The sequence below is a fragment of the Aquarana catesbeiana genome, linkage group LG12, assembly GCF_042186555.1.
Source record: "Aquarana catesbeiana isolate 2022-GZ linkage group LG12, ASM4218655v1, whole genome shotgun sequence".
Taxonomy (NCBI): Eukaryota; Metazoa; Chordata; class Amphibia; order Anura; family Ranidae; genus Aquarana; species Aquarana catesbeiana.
The window spans coordinates 82,275,111-82,295,296 of NC_133335.1; the positions used below are offsets into that span (position 1 = coordinate 82,275,111).

At 43.9% G+C, this 20,186-nt stretch overlaps 1 protein-coding gene across 2 annotated transcripts in view; it reads left to right on the forward strand.

Annotated features, from left to right (window-relative positions):
• Positions 1 to 20,186, forward strand: part of UNK (unk zinc finger) — a 94,001-nt gene that overhangs the window by 51,246 nt on the left and 22,569 nt on the right. For both annotated transcript variants that reach the window (XM_073608137.1, XM_073608138.1), the window contains 8 exons: positions 1,013 to 1,148; positions 5,213 to 5,330; positions 5,442 to 5,526; positions 7,355 to 7,497; positions 10,699 to 10,746; positions 13,725 to 13,910; positions 14,099 to 14,164; positions 17,771 to 17,945. In XM_073608137.1, the coding sequence (XP_073464238.1) occupies positions 1,013 to 1,148; positions 5,213 to 5,330; positions 5,442 to 5,526; positions 7,355 to 7,497; positions 10,699 to 10,746; positions 13,725 to 13,910; positions 14,099 to 14,164; positions 17,771 to 17,945 (957 nt within the window). The remainder of the gene's footprint in view (positions 1 to 1,012; positions 1,149 to 5,212; positions 5,331 to 5,441; positions 5,527 to 7,354; positions 7,498 to 10,698; positions 10,747 to 13,724; positions 13,911 to 14,098; positions 14,165 to 17,770; positions 17,946 to 20,186) is intronic.

Sequence of the window (20,186 nt, forward strand, 5' to 3'; positions counted from 1 at the left end):
ACCTTATTCAAACCTGCTGCTATAGACGAAGTTGCTAAACTCATTTCCAATGCCCACCTGTCCCCTGGACCCTATTGCCTCTCAAATACTACGATCACCTCAAGGTTCTGTTCTTGGACCTCTCTTATTTTCAATCTACACCTCCTCCCTGGGTCAGCTGATAGCTTCCTATGGCTTCCAATATAATTTCTACGCTGATGACACACAAATCTATCTCAAATCTATCAACTGGATGAAGGGGAGGATTGCAGTAAAAGCTGCAATTTTTATAACATGTTTTTTTGCTCATGTTTACGTTTATTTAGAAACTGGACTTTAGAAGCAAATCAGCGATGACCGCTCCCGCACACATTTCCCTGGAACCAGAAAAAACAGTCAGGGCTTTAGACAATTTTGTACCCTGTTACAAAATAGCCCGAAACGTTGATTACAGTTCTTGTTTATGTGTATCTAAACCCCCCTGCACAAAAAATGTAAACATTGCCAGTTACCCGACCTTACATGGGGTGTGTTTTACATTTTCAGGCTTTTCTTTCAGCCTTGGTGGTCCTGTCAGTAACACATTTACTGTCCTAGGGTGACAACACTTACCTGCTGCTCTGTGGAGGAGCAGCGTTGTCACCCTAAACTGATCTCCAGATTGGACTACAAACACCTCCCCCTCTCTGTGACCTAGGGAGGAGGAGATGCACCCAGGATGGTAAAAAGATGCTGGATTTATATCAGGATCAACAGACATTTCTCTGTACTTGCAGAAAATATACTTAACCCTAAACAAGAAAGCTAATGCAGTCGCCATGTCTAAGGATTGGTAAGCTGCAGGATATTACATATTTGTTCTTGGGTTTAGAAAATATTTAAGGTGTGTAGGGCAAACACAACCAAAAGTCTCTGCCCTCTACCCTTCTACTGGCAGAGTTCATAACTAGACATTGTGCAAATATTACCAGCCGTGTGAGTGGAGCCATTGAAGTTAATCTTCTTTTTTTATTTATTTTTTTTTTATTTGCAGATACCACATATGTTCTAGGACACTACAAGACAGAGCAGTGCAAAAAGCCTCCACGACTTTGTCGCCAGGGTTATGCATGTCCTTATTACCACAATAGCAAAGATAGGAGGAGAAGTCCACGCCAAAATAAGTACAGGTATGATATTAGGATAAAATAAGTGCCAACCAATACAGAATCGATGATTTGCATAAGAATGATTAAAAAACGTTGTATGTCTTATCAACAAACAAAATGGAAAGTAAATGAACAGAAGAGAAATCCAAATCAAATCAACATTTGGTGTGACCACATTTTGCCTTCAACCCAGCATCAATTCTTCTAGGTACACTTGCACAGAGTTTTTGAAGGAACTTGGCAGGTAGTTTGTTTCAAACATCTTGGAGAACTAACCACAGATCCTCTGTGGATGTAGGCTGCCTCAAATCCTTCTGTCTCTTCATGTGATTCCAGCCAGACTCCATGATGTTGAGATCAGGTCTCTGAGGGGGCCAAACCATCTTTTCCAGGACTAATTGTTCTTTACATTGCAGACAATTCCTAATGATATTGGCTGTATGTTTGGGGTCATTGTCCGCTTGCAGAATAAATTTGGGACCAATCACATGCCTCCCTGATGGTATGGCATGATGGATAACTATCTGTATTTCTCAGCACTGAGGACACCATTGATCCTGACTAAATCTCCAACTCAATTTGCTGAAATGCAGCCCCAAACTTGCAAGAAACCTCTACCATGCTTCACTATTGCCTACAGACACTTATTGTACTGCTCTCCAGCCCTTTGGGGAACAAACTGCCTCCTGCTACAGCCAAATATTTCTAATTTGAATCATCACTCCAGAGCACCTTCTGCCATTGTTCTACACCCCAGTTCCTATGTTTTCATTCATTATTGAGGCCCTTAGCCTTGTTTTCACATCAGAGGTATGGCTTTTTGGCCACAATTCTTCCATGAAGACCCCTTCTGGCCAGACTTCTCCAGACAGTACATGGATGGACCTGGGTCCCCCTGGTTTCTGCCAGTTCTGTGCTGATGGCACTGCTGGACATCTTCTGATGTTGAAGGGAAGTAAGCATGATGTGTCTTTCATCTGCTGCATTAAGTTTCCTTGGCTGATCTCTGCATCTACAGTCCTCAGGGTTGCCCATTTCTTTGTGCTTCTTACAAAGGGCTTGAACAGAACATCTTGAAACCCCAGTCTGCTTTGTATTCTTTGCCTGGGAGAGACCTTGCTGATGCAGTAAAACTACCTTGTGTCTCGTAATGCTCCGTACACACGATCGGACGTTCCGACAACAAAATCCATGTTTTTTTTCCGACGGATGCTCAAGCTTGTCTTGCATACACACGGTCACACAAATCTTGTCGGAAATTCTGAACGTCAAGAAGGCGGTGACGTACAACACGTACGACGAGCCGAGAAAAATTAAGTTCAATAGCCAGTGTGGCTTTTCTGCTTGATTTCGAGCATATGTGGAACTTTGTGCGTTGGAATTGCGTACACACGATCGGAATTTACGACAATTTACGGATTTTGTTGTCGGAAAATTTGAGATCCAGATCTCAAATTTTGTGTGACGGAAATTCCGATGGAAAATGTCCGATGGAGCCTACACACAGTCGGAATTTCCGACAACAAGCTCCCATCGTACATCCGACTGTGTGTACGGGGCATTACTGTGCTCATGACCTGTGACATGAAATTGTCTTTTCACAACCTCACAACCTTTGACAACTTTAGCAGCAGAGTTTGGGTGTTCCTTACTCAGTTTTAAGCCTCCTACACAGCTTTCTGTTTTAGTTAATAACTATGTTTTAACCTACATTTGAAATGTATGATCATTAGCACCTGCTTAGTATATTTGGTTACTCATACACCTGACTCTAATCCTACAAAATACCTGATTTTGTGCAAGTGTAAGAAGTGATGCTGGTTTTAAACCAAAGGGTAATCACAACAATTATTGATAAGATTTAGATTTTTCTTCCGTTTTCTCACTTTTCATTTTGTAAATTGATAAAAACAAACAAAATGTATATTTTTGAAAGCATTCCTACTTTACAGCATTTCTCCACACCCGCCTAAAACCTTTGCACAGTACTTAACCGCTTCAGCCCCGGAAGATTTTCACCCCCTTCCTGACCAGAGCATTTTTTGCGATTTGGCACTACGTCACTTTAACTGACAATTGCGTGGCCGTGCAAAGTTACACCAAAACAAAATTGACGTCCTTTTTTCCCCACAAATAGAGCTTTCTTTTGGTGGTATTTCATCACCTCTGCGGTTTTTATTTTTTGCGCTATAAACAAAAAAAGAGCGACTTTTGAAAAAAAAGCAATATGTTTTACTTTTTGCTATAATAAATATCCCCCCAAAATATATAAAAAAAAACAAATTTTTTCTTCATTTTAGGCTGATATGTATTCTTCTACATATTTTTGGTTAAAAAAATCGCAATAAGCGCATATTGATTGGTTTGCGCAAATGTTATAGCGTCTACAAAATAGGGGATAGTTTTATGGCATTTTTATTATTAATTTTTTTTATTAGTAATGGTGGCGATCTGCGATTTTTATCGTGACTACGACATGGCGGACACATCGGACACTTTTGACACTGTTTTGGGACCATTGTCATTTATACAGCGATCAGTGCTATAAAAATTCACTGATTACTGTGTAAATGACACTGGCAGGGAAGGGTTAAACACTAGGGGGCGATCAAGGGGTTAAGTGTGTCCTAGGGAGTGATTCTGACTGTGGGGGGGGGGCTACCACTGACATGACAGCGATCACTGCTCCCGATGACAGGGAGCAGTGATCTCTGTCATGTCACAAGGCAGAACGGGGAAATACCTTGTTTACATAGGCGCCTCCCTGTTCTGCGGCTCTGTGACATGATCGCGGGACACTAGCGGACATCGAGTCTGCGGGACCCGCAGTCCCCGCCACTTAAAGGGGACGTACAGGTACGCCCATTTGCCCACCGCTGCCATTGTGCCGATATATATCGGCGTGCAGCAGTCGGCAAGTGGTTAATATACATCCCAATACGCCTAGTAAACAAATGCCATATTCTTTACTTGTTATGCAGCCAGACACATAATCCTCCTAAACTGTAACCAAACTCACAAAGTGAACTCCAAACACTTAACCCCACTCCCTATACACAAACATACACTGTACCCCTAAAATGTCATCTTGACTTTTCTGTTAATCAAGTTTTGCTCTGCCTCCACTCACCTTCTGGTCCCTACTTTTGATCCTATAATGTAAGTGGCTACCTCACAGAACATAGAGGCCAGCTTCTGTATCTCTCTAACAATGCCCCCCCCAATATTTATTGAAGATAGCTTATACTAAATACATTTTTTTCATTATATGCTCAGTTGAATTTCCTCAGTTTGTTACAGGTTTACTTTAAAGTGATTGTAAAGGTTTTTTATTCTTATCAAACAACAAACATGTTATACTTACCTGCTCAGTGCAATGGTTTTTCACACTGTAGTGGCAGTCCCTCTCTTCTGGAGTCCCCTGCTGGCACCCCTGGCTCCTCCTGCCTTCTGAGTGCCCTCATAGCATAGCACCCGTCCAGGCTCCATCCTGAGTCGCACTGTGTGTGACTTGGCCCCACCCCCTGCTCCCTATGTACTGGATTTGATTGACAGTAGCAGGAGCCAATGGCCAGTGAGGAGGGAGCGAGCAGTGCCACTGAATTAAGATCGGGCTCAGGTTCGTATTTAGGAAGGGCAGGGGAGAGCTGAAAGTAAAAGTTTTTTTGCCTTAATGCAGAGAATGCATTGAGGTAGAACAAAACCTTTAGCCTTAACAAACACTTTAAGCATGCACGATGTTATACCCCAAAAATGGATTGCAGTAGGTACAGAAAAGTTGCTTCATTTTCATTGCATAGTTACCCCTGTACTGGCATAGCTCACCCCATCAGACTCCATCTGCCTAAAGGGACATCTTCCATTGCGAGTTACAGACAGGTGCACATTTTTGATCAACTGCACCTCGCCCTTGTATACTTTAGGAGTATGGAGGTTGTAGCTTAGGCCCCTGGAGATAAACTTGGCTATAGGCTACTGCTTAGGTTGCATTGTTGATGATCTTTACTTATAAACAGGATCCTTTCTGTTGGCAAATGCAAATTATTTTCTGGTTTACCTGGATTTCACATTCTTTTCTTCCATAGATCTTCCCCGTGTCCAAATGTGAAACATGCTGATGAGTGGGGTGACCCTAGTAAGTGTGAAAGTGGAGATTCATGCCAATACTGTCACACAAGAACAGAGCAGCAATTCCACCCCGAGGTAAACGTTCCCCTCTTTTGTCCCTTTATTCAATTTTCGTTCTGTTTCTCTCCACCATATGGGGCTATAGTGTGTCATCAGTTCTAACATTCCTTTTCCCCTCTTGCATAGATTTACAAATCTACAAAGTGCAACGATATGCAACAGTCTGGCAGCTGTCCACGTGGGCCATTTTGTGCCTTTGCACATGTTGAACGTAGGTTATTTTATCACACTTCAGTGCGTAACTTGTACACTGTACTGAAAAAAATTAACAAACCTTTAAAGTATATCTAAAATAAAAAAAAAATGTTGAAAGTGTGCAAGTGCTGGAACCCCTGTGAGGATAATATTTCTGTAAGAGAGAGGTAGCACTGAGTTTTTCAGATGGATGGTTTTAGACCCATATTTTTGTGCATTATGAGTATTGTAGGGAGGATTTCCTGTGGTAGCTCAACATGAAAGTGTGTGACACTTGTACTGTATTGATGAATGAGGAGTGCCATAATGAATAGTCTGAGATTTGGAATCGTGAAGGAACTTGATTTTATTTTTATTATTTTGTATACTTAAAACAGCCAAAATATTTGGAACACAGCCTAGCTATTGAGCTATAGCTACATACCACACAAGCCCCTTAACACACATCTAATGGCTCTTAATCCAATGATTCCAAGTATACCCATGAAAAAGGGGGACACGCTAAAACATGTTTTGGTGTTTTATGTTTGCAAAATTGGTAATAAATTATTTCTCAAAATTGGAAATCTTGGATTCTGACACGCCTCATCCATTGGATTACAATTTCTGTCTGTGACTCTGCTGGGGATATTTACCCACTATATTTGTGTTGCGGATCATATGTTTTTGGTATAGTAAAATTAAATATCAAAAATGTGGAACAGGAGGTAAGGGAAAATCTTCCAACGTGGACACATGTTCTGATGACAAGAAAGGATTTCCTCTCACTTCCTGTTGTGTCTCTTAGACATCCCACAGTCGAAAAATCTGACAGGGGTTCTAATAACTTCCTACTCTATCCAAAACTAAAAAAAAATATTATAATCATTTTGACTATAGATGCACTTTAACTGCCTCCCGCCCGGCCTATAGACGAATGATGAATGAGCAGGAGCTCTGCTATCCTGGACAGACGTCATATGACGTCCTCCCTGTCAGGCGCCTCGCAAGGACCCTAGGGGGCTTACTGCATCAAAATCTGTCTGCTAACAGATCATTTTATCAAGCCGGTACCATGTGATCTCTGTGACCAATCACAGCAATCACATGACAGTTGTACACAATGAATAGCCTTCATTCATAGTCATTCTTTGTGTACTATTGTGTTGATCTCTGAGAATGGTCACAGTGGTCACATGGTACAGTCAGGGCCAATCACAGTGCATCTGTAACATGTGATAGCTGTGGCCAATCACAGTTTCACAATAGTATACAATGTATGAATTGTTGCCATTCAAAACCTGATTGCTTATAACAGCGATCATCACTGCTATAAGCAATCATAGTGTGTAAAAAAAAAAAAAAAATCCTGATCACTTTCCCAGAGTAGTACAGTGCCACTGTGGTAACACTGTACTGCTCTGGTCACAGCATGTAAAAATAATCGTAGAAAAATAATTTAAAAAGTGATTAAACATATTGTCACCAGTGTCCCTGATCGCTGCCACACCAGTCACATGGTGATGCTGTACTGCTCTGGTGACAGTATGTAAAAAAAAAAAAATGTTAAAAAAAAAACAAATTTTTATTTAATTTCTTAATTTTCCTAAAAATTGTGACAAAAAATTTCAACTTCAAAAAACTTACCATGCCACTTACTAACTACCTAAGACTGTCTACTTTCCAAACAGGGGTCATTATGGAGGGTCATTGGCATGCTTATTGTTTATGACATATTACCTTCATTCCACATTTTTAAGCTCGGGAGGCGACAGTTTGTCCCAGGCACACATTGCTGCAGATGCTGCCTCTATTTCTAATCTCGTACCTGCTTGCTTAATAGTATTATACTGTTCTTGTTATAGAGTCTCTTCTATGTGATGACTTACAATCTCCTTCAGCTGTGTCAAGCCCTACACAAACTGGACCTATTATGTATATGCCTTCGGCTGCTGGAGACTCTGTTCCTGTGAGCCCATCCAGCCCCCATGCACCAGACTTCAGCAGCGTATGTTGTTGCACTTTATTTTCATTTTTTTTAATAGAAATATTCTACTATGTGCTTTTTTTGCAGTTGTAATTCTATTTTCATAACCTTATGCCGCGTACACACGAGCGGACTTTACGGCAGACTTTGCCCGGCGGACTGGATTTCGTCAGACAATTCGATCGTGTGTGGGCTCCAGCGGACTTTGTTTTATCAAAAGTTGGACGGACTTAGATTTGAAACATGTTTTAAATCAACCCGTCGAAATTGAGTCCGGTCGAAAAGTCCGCTCGTCTGTATGCTAGTTCGACGGACAAAAAGCCACGCTAGGGCAGCTATTGGCTACTGGCTATGAACTTCCTTGTTTTAGTCCGGTCGTACGTCATCACGTACAAATTCGACGGACTTTGGTGGATTGTATGTAGGCAAGTCTGTTCATTCAGAAAGTCCGTTGTAAAGTCTGTCGAAAAGTCCGCCGAGCAAAGTCTGCCGTAAAGTCCGCTCGTGTGTACACGGCATTACCCACACTTTGCTGTTACCAGGAGCTGTGCAAGGTGTCTTAACAGTACAGTCAAATAGGCACCAGTAAAGCTGGTCATTAAGAATGAGCTCCGGCGTGTTCGCACAGCCCACGTGCAGAGCCCACCAGGAAGTCGGCACTGTGCTGCGCTAATCACAGGCAGTGAGACATTGTCCCGATGCGCGGCTGCAGAGATCGGGAAATGTCTCACTGCCTGTGATCAGCACAGCGCAGTGCTGACTTCCTGGCGGGCTCTGCACGGGGGCTGTGCGAACAGAATGCAATTGTTGAATTATCTTCAGTCGAAGGGACATGTTTGATAATTTTCCGCCGATCAACAGTTGCAGCCAATTAGCTGCAGCCACTGATCAGTGTATTCTGACAGTGGTGGGCGCTGCTGTCAGAATCATTTGTCCTGGCAGGGGGGTTCCTCCACCCACTTCGTATGTATATATGCTCACCAGCTGAATGAAAAAAGAAACAAAACGTGTATCGCTGGTTTTAGATTTTATGAACACTGTAATGTAACAGACCTTGTCTTACACACACACCCTCCCCTGTGAGAACACTTTGGCTGTTATTTGGCTGTGCCAGAACAGAACCCAGCAGAGTGAGGGGAGGAAGCAAAAAGCTTTCTAAAAGGATAAGTTCACTTATGCAGGTAATAAATGTACATCTATTTTTTTTTTTTTTTTTTTTTTTTTTAGGAGCCTGCACTGCAGAGCATTGCACCTGCAATCTGCTGCAGTATCAAGCTCCTGCCAACTCTCATTACAGCTGTCTGCCAAATTACTGAAGTCTAGGAAGAATCATTGAGCAACAAGAGTGCTCACCAGCACCCTTGCAGTTCATTGAGAACTACTAGCTGTCTGCTGCAATTGCAGATGGTACTTGTAGTTCATTCTTTCACAGAACTCCGTGAATGAATGATGCAGTTTTGGGCGGAGCCACGCACAGCCGCACTGTTTTTAAATTGTGACAGTGGGTGTGGGGGGGACCCCGCTTGCTGTCACATTGGGGGATCGAAGTGTGGGCGGGTGCTTTAGTAACATGCTACACCCTGAATATGGGCGTAACACGTTACCAGAGTTGAACTTATCCTTTATTCATACATCACAAGACAGCAGGGACCAGCCAAATTTCAATCAGTGTGTGCCTAGCCCTGTTCAACAAAAGTCGATCATTGGATCGACTTCTGTTGAAGGAACAAGTTGGAAAACTCTTCGCGATCAGCCGCTGATCAGTGTAATTTTACAGCAGCATGAGCCACTGTCAGAATACAATGTCCTGTCTTTGGGAATTCCTCCATCCACCTCATTCGTGTTGATAAAAGACTTTGTTTTTTCGTTTATCCCACCGCCCGATCAAAATAAAAAAAACAACGCACCGTCTTTGGCCAGCTTTGGTCTGTTGGTTTATGCTCCACTTCCAAGTGGTTTGACATTGGAAAATAGAAAGGCTTGACACCAGCAACATAACCCCTCCCACTCCTAGCATTGTCTTGATTCTCTATAGCTCAATTCTCAATAGCAGGCTTCCCAATGGTTCCTTATGGATGGCTATATCCCAGACCTTGATGAGAAGCATGGGTAAGACCTGTAAGCTGCCACAGTCACTGAATCCTGGGGGTGGCTCTCACCTTGGCAGGTGGTTGCATTGAGTGAGCTTGCTGGCGGGGTGCTGTACATGTCCAGGGCTGTGGTCTGTTGAGGCAGAACCCAGTCTCTGAAGTCTCTATGGGGTATGCGTGTTGTAAGTGCCTCTTTTGTGGGGGTACACAGTACTGTCCTCTGCCTCTGGGAGTTTGGGTGATTTAGGTCTACGCCTCTGTCCCCAAAGAAACTACTTTTTGATCTTTCCCTACCACCCTTTCTTGGGTTGGAATAGGAGGAAGTGGAGAAGGGAGGGTGCAAGGAAGCAGACTCCTCCCAGGTGGACGAATCCTCTAAAAAGTACTCCCAGACCTCTAGTATGTCCTATTAACAAAGGACCACAGTGAGTTTTCTCAGAGGTGGTAAGAACCTGAAACTGTCACTACAGGAACCTTTGGGGCCTAAGGTGTCAGAGATGGGAGCACCAGACCAAAATTGGATAAAAGAGTCCAAGATGATTTTATTTGTTGATAAAAAAAATCATATAAGAACATCCACCATGTTTTGGGGCAACATCAAGTAATGAACTCTCCTCATGGAGAAATAACCTGACAGCAGCTGCTGGGCAGCAATCGCTTTCAGGCTGTTCCTTCATGAGGGAATTTTATACTGGTCCTAGTATAGATCTGTGAAGACACTGGTTTCTCTGATTCCATCCAAGTTTTATCCTGTGTTGAGCCCTGATGAAAGGTGAGTGGTGTTGCCCCCAAAATGCATTGGCTGTTTTTTTAATGACTTTGTTTTTTTTTTTATGAACAATTAAAATCTTGAACTCTGTTATATGATTTTGGTCTGGCGCTCTTTTCTGTATTTTTATGGTTTGAGTCACTGTTGGGTGCCCATCGAGGGGAGATGTCTCACCAGATCTACTGAGCTTGGTTGTAGTTTTTCTTTCATCTGACTACACTTGCCAGTCTAAAGGTTCCCAGCAGCTCTTTTAATATGCTGTTCTGGAGCACATTTCACTTGTGTTTGTTTTATAGATGCCCCTATGCTTCCTCATAGCGGATAGAGTCTGTAATTTTGATTGTAATTCTTCTATCTTGGCAGGTATGGGGTAAAATGAGCCACCTTCCCACCAGTCCAACACCAGCAGCAGTAAGTAGGACTGTATTTATTCCTTACAGTGTGAAATTGTGTAATCTGTGATGAGGCTATACTTAAGAAAGTCAAGTCTTTATTGTATTCTACTTATCTACTTTCATTTTTTTTTTATTGTTGCTCATAATGTAGTTTTATATATACAGCTTTATATAGTGGCAATATTTTGAGCACGATTTTACGAAGTAAAGGGAGATGGTACAGTTACAAAACACCTCAGTACAAGAGGATTAGGGCACCTTAAAGTGGAACTTTACTCTGCAGATTGACTTACACTGTCTGCCTCCGCCTCCACCTCCTCAATGATACCCGTGGGGGGGGGGGGGATATTTATTTTCTAGCAGCCCTGGCTAGGCCATAATGGTGTGTCCTGCTCCCTCGGCATCCTGGAATATCCCCATCACTTTTCCCAGGAGGCTACAAAGTGGCCAGGAGCAAAGCTGACACCTTATTGGGGCTCAGGCTGCCTGAACCCAGCAGAGGCAGCTGGCTGTTGAGGACCAAGATGGCAGCAGGGGACATAAGCTGTAACACCCAGACAGCAAATGGCTGCAGTGCAATGCTAGATCTACTGGGCAAGTTTAATATGTTTTTTTTCAGAGAAAGCAGCATAGCTGGTAGGAAGGGGTTGGAGGCGGGAGGTCGAGTTAAGTTCCTCTTTAATGAGGGTTGCTTGCTGCTGCCAGACCATTGATTTTAACAATTTTACAATTGATTATATGTTCGTTTAACGTATTTCATCATTGTTATTTACCTGTAAATGTCCCCCTTGTTTAGACATCTTGGATGCGATGACAGTAGCCCCAGCAGACTCACAGCTGTCAGTCAACAGACACTATAGCATTAGCTTTTTTGCTCCTCCCTTGACAGCAACATATAAGTTTTAGTATGGGGGTAGGACAAAGGAATTAGGCCAGCACAGACAGTAATTAAATACTCCCAGAAGAGGAGAAGGCTTTGGCATGGTAGGAATGAGGGATAACTCTTGGGGCACTTTCACACTGAGGCAGTGGTGGCGGTAGCTGTTTGCCACCGCTAGCGGTGCGCTTTTAATCCCCTTCTCCGAAGGGGTTAAAAGCCTCTGCAAAGTGCTGCTGCCAAAGCGCTTTGCAGGCGCTTTGGCAGCGTTGCCCATTGATTTCAATGGACGGTTTAGGAGCGGTGTATACACAGCTCCTGCACCACCCCAAAGATGCTGCTCTCGTCCTGCAAGTGCACCGCTCCAGTGTGAAAGCACTCGGGCTTTCACACTGGAGTGACAGGAGAGGCGCTTTGCAGGCGCTATTTTTAGCGCTAAAACGCCCGTAAAGCGCCTCAGTGTGAAAGTGTCCTTACTGGAGTGGTTGAATTCCCTAGCAATTGCAAAGGCGTGTTTCAAGTGAATAAAAATTCCCCTTTCACACTGGGGCGGTGGGGGCATCGGCGGTACAACAGCGCTATTTTTAGCGCTGCTGTAACGTCGTTCTTGCAGCGGTATTCGGCCGCTAGCGGTTCGGTTTTAACCCCCGCTGGCGGCCGAAAAAGGGTTAAATCCACTCGTACAGCACGGCTATAGCCGCGGTATTACCGCGGTATAGCCGTGCTGTCCCATTGATTTCAATGGGCAGGAGCGGTTTAGGAGCGGTGAATACACCGCTCCTTCCCCGCTCCAAAGAAGCGGCTCGCAGGACTTTTTTTACCGTCCTGCGAGCGCACCGCTTCAGTGTGAAAGCCCTCGGGCTTTCACACTGAACAAACAGCGGAGGCTGTTTAGGGGCGGTTTTCAGGCGGTATTTTTAGCGCAATACCGCCTGAAAACCGCTCCAGTGTGAAAGGGGCCTTATGGAAAGGAAAACGCTGCAAATATATATTTTTTAAGTTGGTGACAGGTTCTCTTAAAGCAGTCTTAACAAAGACAATAATGATGGCCCTTGCTGTTTGCATAACAAGTTAATAATGCCAGGCTGCCATTTCACTATGTTCACACATTGCTATGCAAATGAACTAGCTAGAAAATTTGATTCCTACAGGAAGAATTAAAGTGTTTCTAAAGGCGAAATTTTTTACCTTAATGCATTCCCTGCATTAGGGTAAAAAGTGTCTCAGTAAGTGTATCACCCCCTCACCTCCCTATATACTCTTCTAAATCCTATATTGATCCAGCGCTGTGCCCGTCTGCAGCCAGTGCTGCTCTCTCTCCCTCTTCACACAGGCACAGAGGTAGAAGCAGGAGCCATTGGCTCCCACTGCTGTCACTCAAATTCTGTGGGGGGGAGAGGGGATGGGGCCGAGCTGCGCTGTGTGAGTCTATAGATGAACACAGCCCGGAATGGGAGCAAGCCCACAGGTGTGGCTCCATAGGAGGTTGGTGCACAACAAAGAGGAGGAGCCTAGCGCGCCAGTGGGGGACCCCAGAAGAGAAGGATTGAGGCCACACAGTTCAGTACCAGAGCAGGTAAGTGTAATATGTTTATCATTAAAAAAACAAAACTTTACAATCACTTTAAAGCACAGCCCTCTTCCTAAATGTCAAAGCCCTGTCCTTTTCTGGAAGTGTCCAATTATAGTCTGTGCTGGCCCAGCTCCTCTGCCCCTCTTCTCTCTAGATAGCTGGGGCTGCTGAACTTATGTCCAGAAGCAGTTTTAGAATGTTTGGATGTCTACACTAGAGAGGCATTTACAGGTATATAACATGCACATAAAATGTTCACTGTTCATATGGGAAGGTTTTTTGTTAAAGGGTCTGATGACAGGGTCTCTTTAATGGGTCACTGACCCAAAACAAGTATGAAGTCCAACAGCTCCATCCTGACGCTTGGTTAATGACTCACCAAGTCGTTAAAGCAAGGATAAGAATGACAACCCTAGAGCCAGGACTTTGAACAAGTCAGCAATGGCTACTCCAGTATTACTCGCTTGACAAGTTCCCATAAGTTGCTGTAACATCGTTCTTATTTTGAATAGCAGGTTTAAAAAGCCTTGCTGTTGTCTGACAGATACTATGTGCCAGCATAGGAAGCCCAACTCATCGTTGCGGCTCTCCCTCGGGATCCCTTGGGAAGCCACAGAACCTGGATAGCCTTGGTTTTCACGGTGACCTCTCCGGCAGCTACAAAAAAGCCCCAGGGTGTGAGCGGGAAGACTCCACAGGGACTGATTATCTAAAGAGCTTCAAAAGCCAGGTCAGTATATTTGGTAACTGTCTTTGTCATTATGGGACCCTGTCTGTTGTCCCTGCACTCACTCTTCTGTTGTGTATTGTGCCTGTAGTGGCCCATTTATGTGCAGTAGCTGTTCTAGAACTGTGTGCCTCAGCAGTATTAAACTGATAGCTCTGTTGCCTCACATTCTCATTATTTGTTTTGCCAAGGCAAAGTTAAAACCGCACCCGATGGAGCACAGAGGTCAAGATCAATCCCTTCTACAGTCAAAGCAGGTAAGGCAGGAAATTGGGTTTCTTTTCTAGTAATAGTAGTAGTGTATGTGTATGTAAGTAAGATGCCTCAGAAATGTTTTTTACTGAACTGTTTAACATACCAGAGTTTATTATATAGATATGCATTAATGACATAGGGGAAGATTTACTAAGGCTGGAGCACTCAGAATCTGGTGCAGGTATGAATGGTAGCCAATCAGCTTCTAATTTCAGCTTGTTCGAGTAAGATTTGGCAATAAAACCTGGAAGCTGATTGGTTTCTTTGCAGAGTTGAACCAGACTTTGCGCTCTCCAGCTTTAGTAAATAACCCCCATAGTTACAGTAACACATTCTGCACCTCCTGGTATAATATTACTGCTTTTTAGTGAAAAATTTATTGTGAACAAATACGGTATACTAATAACAAAATTATTGACAGGGTCACATAGAATGCATCTAGCTTCAGAGAGGGAAGTAAGTCTGTCTTTGTAGCTTTTAAATGAAACCTCTTAATAAAAGTTATGGAGTTGTTTCTTCTGAATAAATGAGTGACTTGTATAGCGCTACCTATGCAAACTGAATCACCTCAGGTGTCCATCTGCGGTATAGCATGGTCCTTTACCCTGTGGGGTCCCTACGCGCTTACTTTCTTAGTTTCTTCTACATCACTGAATTCCTTATCATGGGATGCTCTATGTCTATGACATGTTTTGATATCTTTCACTGACCTCTAGGTGGCACTGTGTACTGATCACTGTGCTAATAGCAAAATATAAAATTGTAGACCAGGGTTACTTAACCAGGGTTCCTTCGGAGGTTGCTAGGGGTTCCTTGAGCAGTGAGACATTTCTGCCTAGTTAAGTTAAAGGGGAGTTCCACCCAAAAGTGGAACTTCCGCTTATTTGCTTCCTCCTGTTTTTGACAGGTCCCCCTTCCCAACTTCTGAAGATATAGCTGTGGCCCCGCTCCTCCTTCCTCCACCGCCGGGCCAATTGGAAAGCGCAGCACACTTCGCGCATGCGCAGTAGGGAACCGCCTGTGAAGCCAAAAGGCTTCAATGCCGGATTCCCTTAGTAGAGATGGCAGCACCCGGCAGCTAATCTGAAGATCGGCTGGGGTGCCAACATCGTGGGCTCCCTGGACAGGTTCATATATTCCCTGGACAGGTCCATATATTTCCTGGACAGGTCCATATTCCCTGGACAGGTCCATATATTTAAAGTCAGCAGCTACAGTATTTGTAGCTGCTGACTTTTAATTTTTTTTTCCCCCAGGCTGGAACACCTCTTTAAGTTCCCATTGAAACCATTGATCCTTTTAACTATCTGTAAGGGGGGAATTCCTCTCAATAACCACAAGTGTAAAGAGCATTCTTCCCACTAACCATCACACTGATGTATCATGAGTTATAGGGGGTTCCCTGATAATAGAAAGTTATTTCAAGGGTTTGTCTGTGTTGAGAAGTTTGAGAAAGGCCGTTGTAGACTGTAGCTCAAACACCTCAGTTCTACATTATCTGGATGAACTATATTGCAAACGTAATCTATTTGCGTCAGTGGGTGAAGTAAACCTGTACTGAGAGAAATATGGAGGTTAACATCACTGGTCTGTTTTGAAAATGCTAGTTTCCTGGCTGACACGTTACTCGCCTCTCCAGTGTTCCCCTGCCAATATGTCTTCCGTTAGAGCTGAGGCAAAGTATCTTCTAGGTATGGGGAAGCTTGTGACCTTCTTCCATAATGCAATGCCCTGGCTTAGTGTTCAAACATTAGTCCCTAGCGCTGTCACCTGACAACTGCTGACACCAAGGGGTTGATTTACTAAAGGGAAAAAGACTGTGCACTTTCCAAAGTGCAGTTGCACTCTGCAAGAGCAGTTGCTCCAGAGCTTAGTAAATGAGTAGAACCTCTGCTGACGTCCACCATCCAATCATGTTCAACCAAAAATTCTGTTTTTTTTATTTTCCTTGCACGTGATTGGGTACTCTTTGCAAGGTGAAGCCTTACCTCATTTACTAAGCTCTAGAGCAACTGCACTTGCAGAGGGCAACTGCACTTTGCATAGTACACAGTCTTTTTGTCTTTAGTAAATCAACCCCCAAGTATTTTGATAGCAGCTGCAATGGAGAAAAGAGTGGCGAGGGAACATTGAAGATGAAAGTATCAGTGGCAGTGGGGCACATTACACAGACACTATAAATTTGCTCTGCATTTTTTTTTAAATACTACTAACCCTAAAGAGTTTGTAATAAAGAATTTCTGAATTACGTGACCTCATGAATGCTGCATGCCGTTGACTCAAAGTACTGAAGTCATAAGATCAGTAGGACTACCAGGAAGGTAGCATTTTCAAAGGAGGACAGTAATGGTAGCTGCCTGTTGGCACAGGTTTCCTTTAAAGCAGTGGTTCTCAACCTTTCTAGTGCCGTGACCCCTTGATAAAATGTCCCAAGTTGTGGGGACAACCAACAGTAAAATTATTTTCGTAGGGTGGGGTGTCAGCACCCAAGGCAATACAAGTAATTTGCGCCCCTAACCCATGGACATTTAGCGTTCCCTGAGTCCCTTCCACTCGTACAGTATTAAGCCCCTTATGGTACATTTTAGGATGTACCACTTTTTCTCTTTGTTCTCCTTTCTTTCCCTTGTATCCCTCTCTATCCTAATTTCTTGTTTTTGTTCTCCCATCCCTCTCTCTAGCCGTCTTTCTTGTTCTTTCTCTTATTCTTTCTCTCCCTTTTTCTTTGCCCCCCCTCTTTTCCTCTCCCTTCCATGTATTCTCTATTTTTCTTCCTTCTCTTACTCCTTGGTGGGGAGGGGTTGGGATGAGTGGCGGTGCTGGCGGGGAGTTGGGATGAGTGGCAGCGCTGGGGAGGGATCAGTGGCAGTGCTGCTGGACTTTTTGGTGTCTCGTAGCAGTGACACCAATGCCGGCATGAGGAGATAGGGTCTCCTTCAGACTCTCCCACTTCACATTCCTCACCAGTCAGCTGGCCTCTTGTCTCTGTCCCCCAGCCATGCCATGAACTGAATGGGTGGCTGTGTAGAGGCTTAGTGGGCGGCCACAAGCTCCAGGGACAGCCCTGCTGGGCGGCCACGAAGAGGCTGGGAGAGTGGTGTGGGCTTCAGGAACAGCCCAGGATTTGGTGACCCCTGGCAAATCGTCATTCGACCCCCGAGGGGGTCCCGACCCCCAGGTTGAGAACCACTGCTTTAAAGCAACCTGTTCTTTGCCCATGCTGGGAAAAGTAGTAGGATTGATTTTTTGGTCCCTTCCCAGCAGCACACACTAACCTTTTTTGAATTCTGCCACCACTCCATTTAGTCACTTAGAGCAGAAAATATATATAATACTTCTGGGTATGGAGGAGCATATGACCTTTTTTCTTTTTTTTTTTTTGCTTCCATGGCAGAGTTAAGGAAGATGAGTATATGCTGCTGGAGAAGGGGGCACTAAAGTAAACCTGTTGTTTTCCTTTTGTGGGGAAAGCCTAGGTTTGCTTTAAGATAATCTGTATTGTTAATGTGTATTTAATAGGCATGTTCATGCAAAATGTTCTTAAAATAAAATATGCTGTGTGTCATATTCTGTAACACAGCCTTGCCATGTTGTTATCATCATTACAGGATGCATTAGGAATAATGCCATTGGGGAGTCCACTGACCTCAAGCATTTCCTCTAGTATTACTTCTAGTCTAGCTGCGACACCCCCCAGCCCTGCAGCCATAAGTGGTACTCCTGGTATGAATGCCAATGCTCTGCCCTTCTACCCAACCAGTGACACAGTAGAATCTGTCATAGGTAAGATATATGTTGCTCTTTCAGAAACTGTGACTAGTTAAAAGGTGAACAACCTCTCCTCCCCATCACCATCATTAATGAACAGCATTACTGTTCTGATTTGAACCCCTGCTAATCAGCTTTCTAAGGAGATAGGAGACCGTCTAAGTAGTCCAGGGAAGCCTCTGCTTGGAGATGTTTGTTTTTTTGGCTATCTTCAGACACTTATTGCTTTTCTTTTTTGTTTCCAAGGTCAATGTCACAAGTCAGGCCATAGCCAAGATTCGAACTGCTAACGGCCAGCCTGCCAGATTCTCTTATGATTATCGCTAGCAGTTGCTATAGCCACTACCGATAATCATCCTTATAAATAGCACAGTTAATTTCAGCAGTGAAAAGGAGTAAGACTGTCCGATCGTCTATTATTAAAATAAATTGGTTTGCTTCATAGGCAAAGTTAGAATCCTGTACTTGTCTTCTTCACACTGCATAACCTTACCAAATACTAGAGCACCAGAAACAACCTAATATACAGTATCTCACAAAAGTTAGTACACCCCTCACATTTTTGTAAATATTTTATTATATCTTTGTGAAAACACTGAAGAAGTTACACTTTGCTACAATCTAAAGTAGTGAGTGTACAGCTTGTGTAACAGTGTAAATTTGCTGTCCCCTCAAAATAACACACAGCCATTAATGTCTAAACCGCTGGCAACAAAAATGAGTACACCCCTAAGTGAAAATGTCCAGATTGGGCCCAATTAGCCATTTTCCCTCCCCGGTGTCATGTGACTCGTTAGCAGGTGTGGTAAATTTGGTGTTATCATTCTCACTTTCTCATGCTGGTCTCTGGAAGTTCAACATGGCACCTCATGGCAAAGAACTCTCTGAGGATCTGAAAAAAAAAATTGTTGCTTTACATAAAGATGGCCTAGGCTATAAGAAAATTGCCAAGACCCTGAAACTGAGCTGCAGCACGGTGGCCGAGACCATACAGTGGTTTAACAGGACAGGTTCCACTCAGAACAGGCCTTGCCATTGGTCGACCAAAGAAGAGTGCACGTACTCAGCATCATATCCAGAGGTTGTTTTTGGGAAATAGACGTATGAGTGCTTCCAGCATTGCTGCAGAGGTTGAAGGGGTGGGGTCAGCCTGTCAGTGCTCTGACCATATGCTGAACACTGCATCAAATGGATCTGCATGGCTGTCGTCCCAGAAGGAAGCCTCTTCTAAAGATGATGCACAATAAAGCCTGCAAACAGTTTGCTGAAGACAAGCAGACTATGGACATGGATTACTGGAACCATGTCCTGTGGTCTGACCAAGATAAACTTATTTGGTTCAGATGATGTCAAGCATGTGTGGCGGCAACCAGGTGAGGAGTACAAAGACAAGGTGTGTCTTGCCTACAGTCAAGCATAATGGTAGGAGTGTCATGGTCTGGGACTACATGAGTGCTGCCGGCACTGGGGAGCTACAGTTCATTGAGGGAACCATGAATACCAACATGTACTGTGACATACTGAAGCAGAGCATGATCCCCTCCTTTCGGAGACTGGGCCATAGGGCAGTATTCCAACATGATAACGACCCCAAACACACCTCCAAGACGATCACTGCCTTGCTAAAGAAGCTGAGGGTAAAGGTGATGGGCTGGCCAAGCATGTCTCCAGACCTAACCCTATTGAGCATCTTTGGGGTATCCTCAAACGGAAGGTGGAGGAGCGCAAGGTCTCTAACATCCACCAGCTCCATGATGTCATCATGGAGGAGTGGAAGAGGACTCCAATGGCAACCTGTGAAGCTCTGGTGAACTCCATGCCCAAGAGGGTTAAGGCAGTGCTGGAAAATAATGGTGGCCACACAAAGTATTGACACTTTGGGTCCAATTTGGACATTTTCACCTCTTTGGTCGACCATGGCGAGGCCTGTTCTGAGTGGAACCTGTCCTGTTAAACCACTGTATGGGCTTGGCCACCGTGCTGCAGCTCAGTTTCAGGGTCTTGGCAATCTTCTTAAAGCCTAGGCCATCTTTATATAGAGCAACAATTCTTTTTTTCAGATCCTCAGAGAGTTCTTTGCCATGATGAGGTGCCATGTTGAACTTCCAGTGACCAGTATGAGAGAGTGAGAGCGATAACACCAAATTTAACATACCTGCTCCCCATTCACACCTGAGACATTGTAACACTAACGAGTCACATTACACCGGGGAGGGAAAATGACTAATTGGGCCCAATTTGGAAATTTTCACTTAG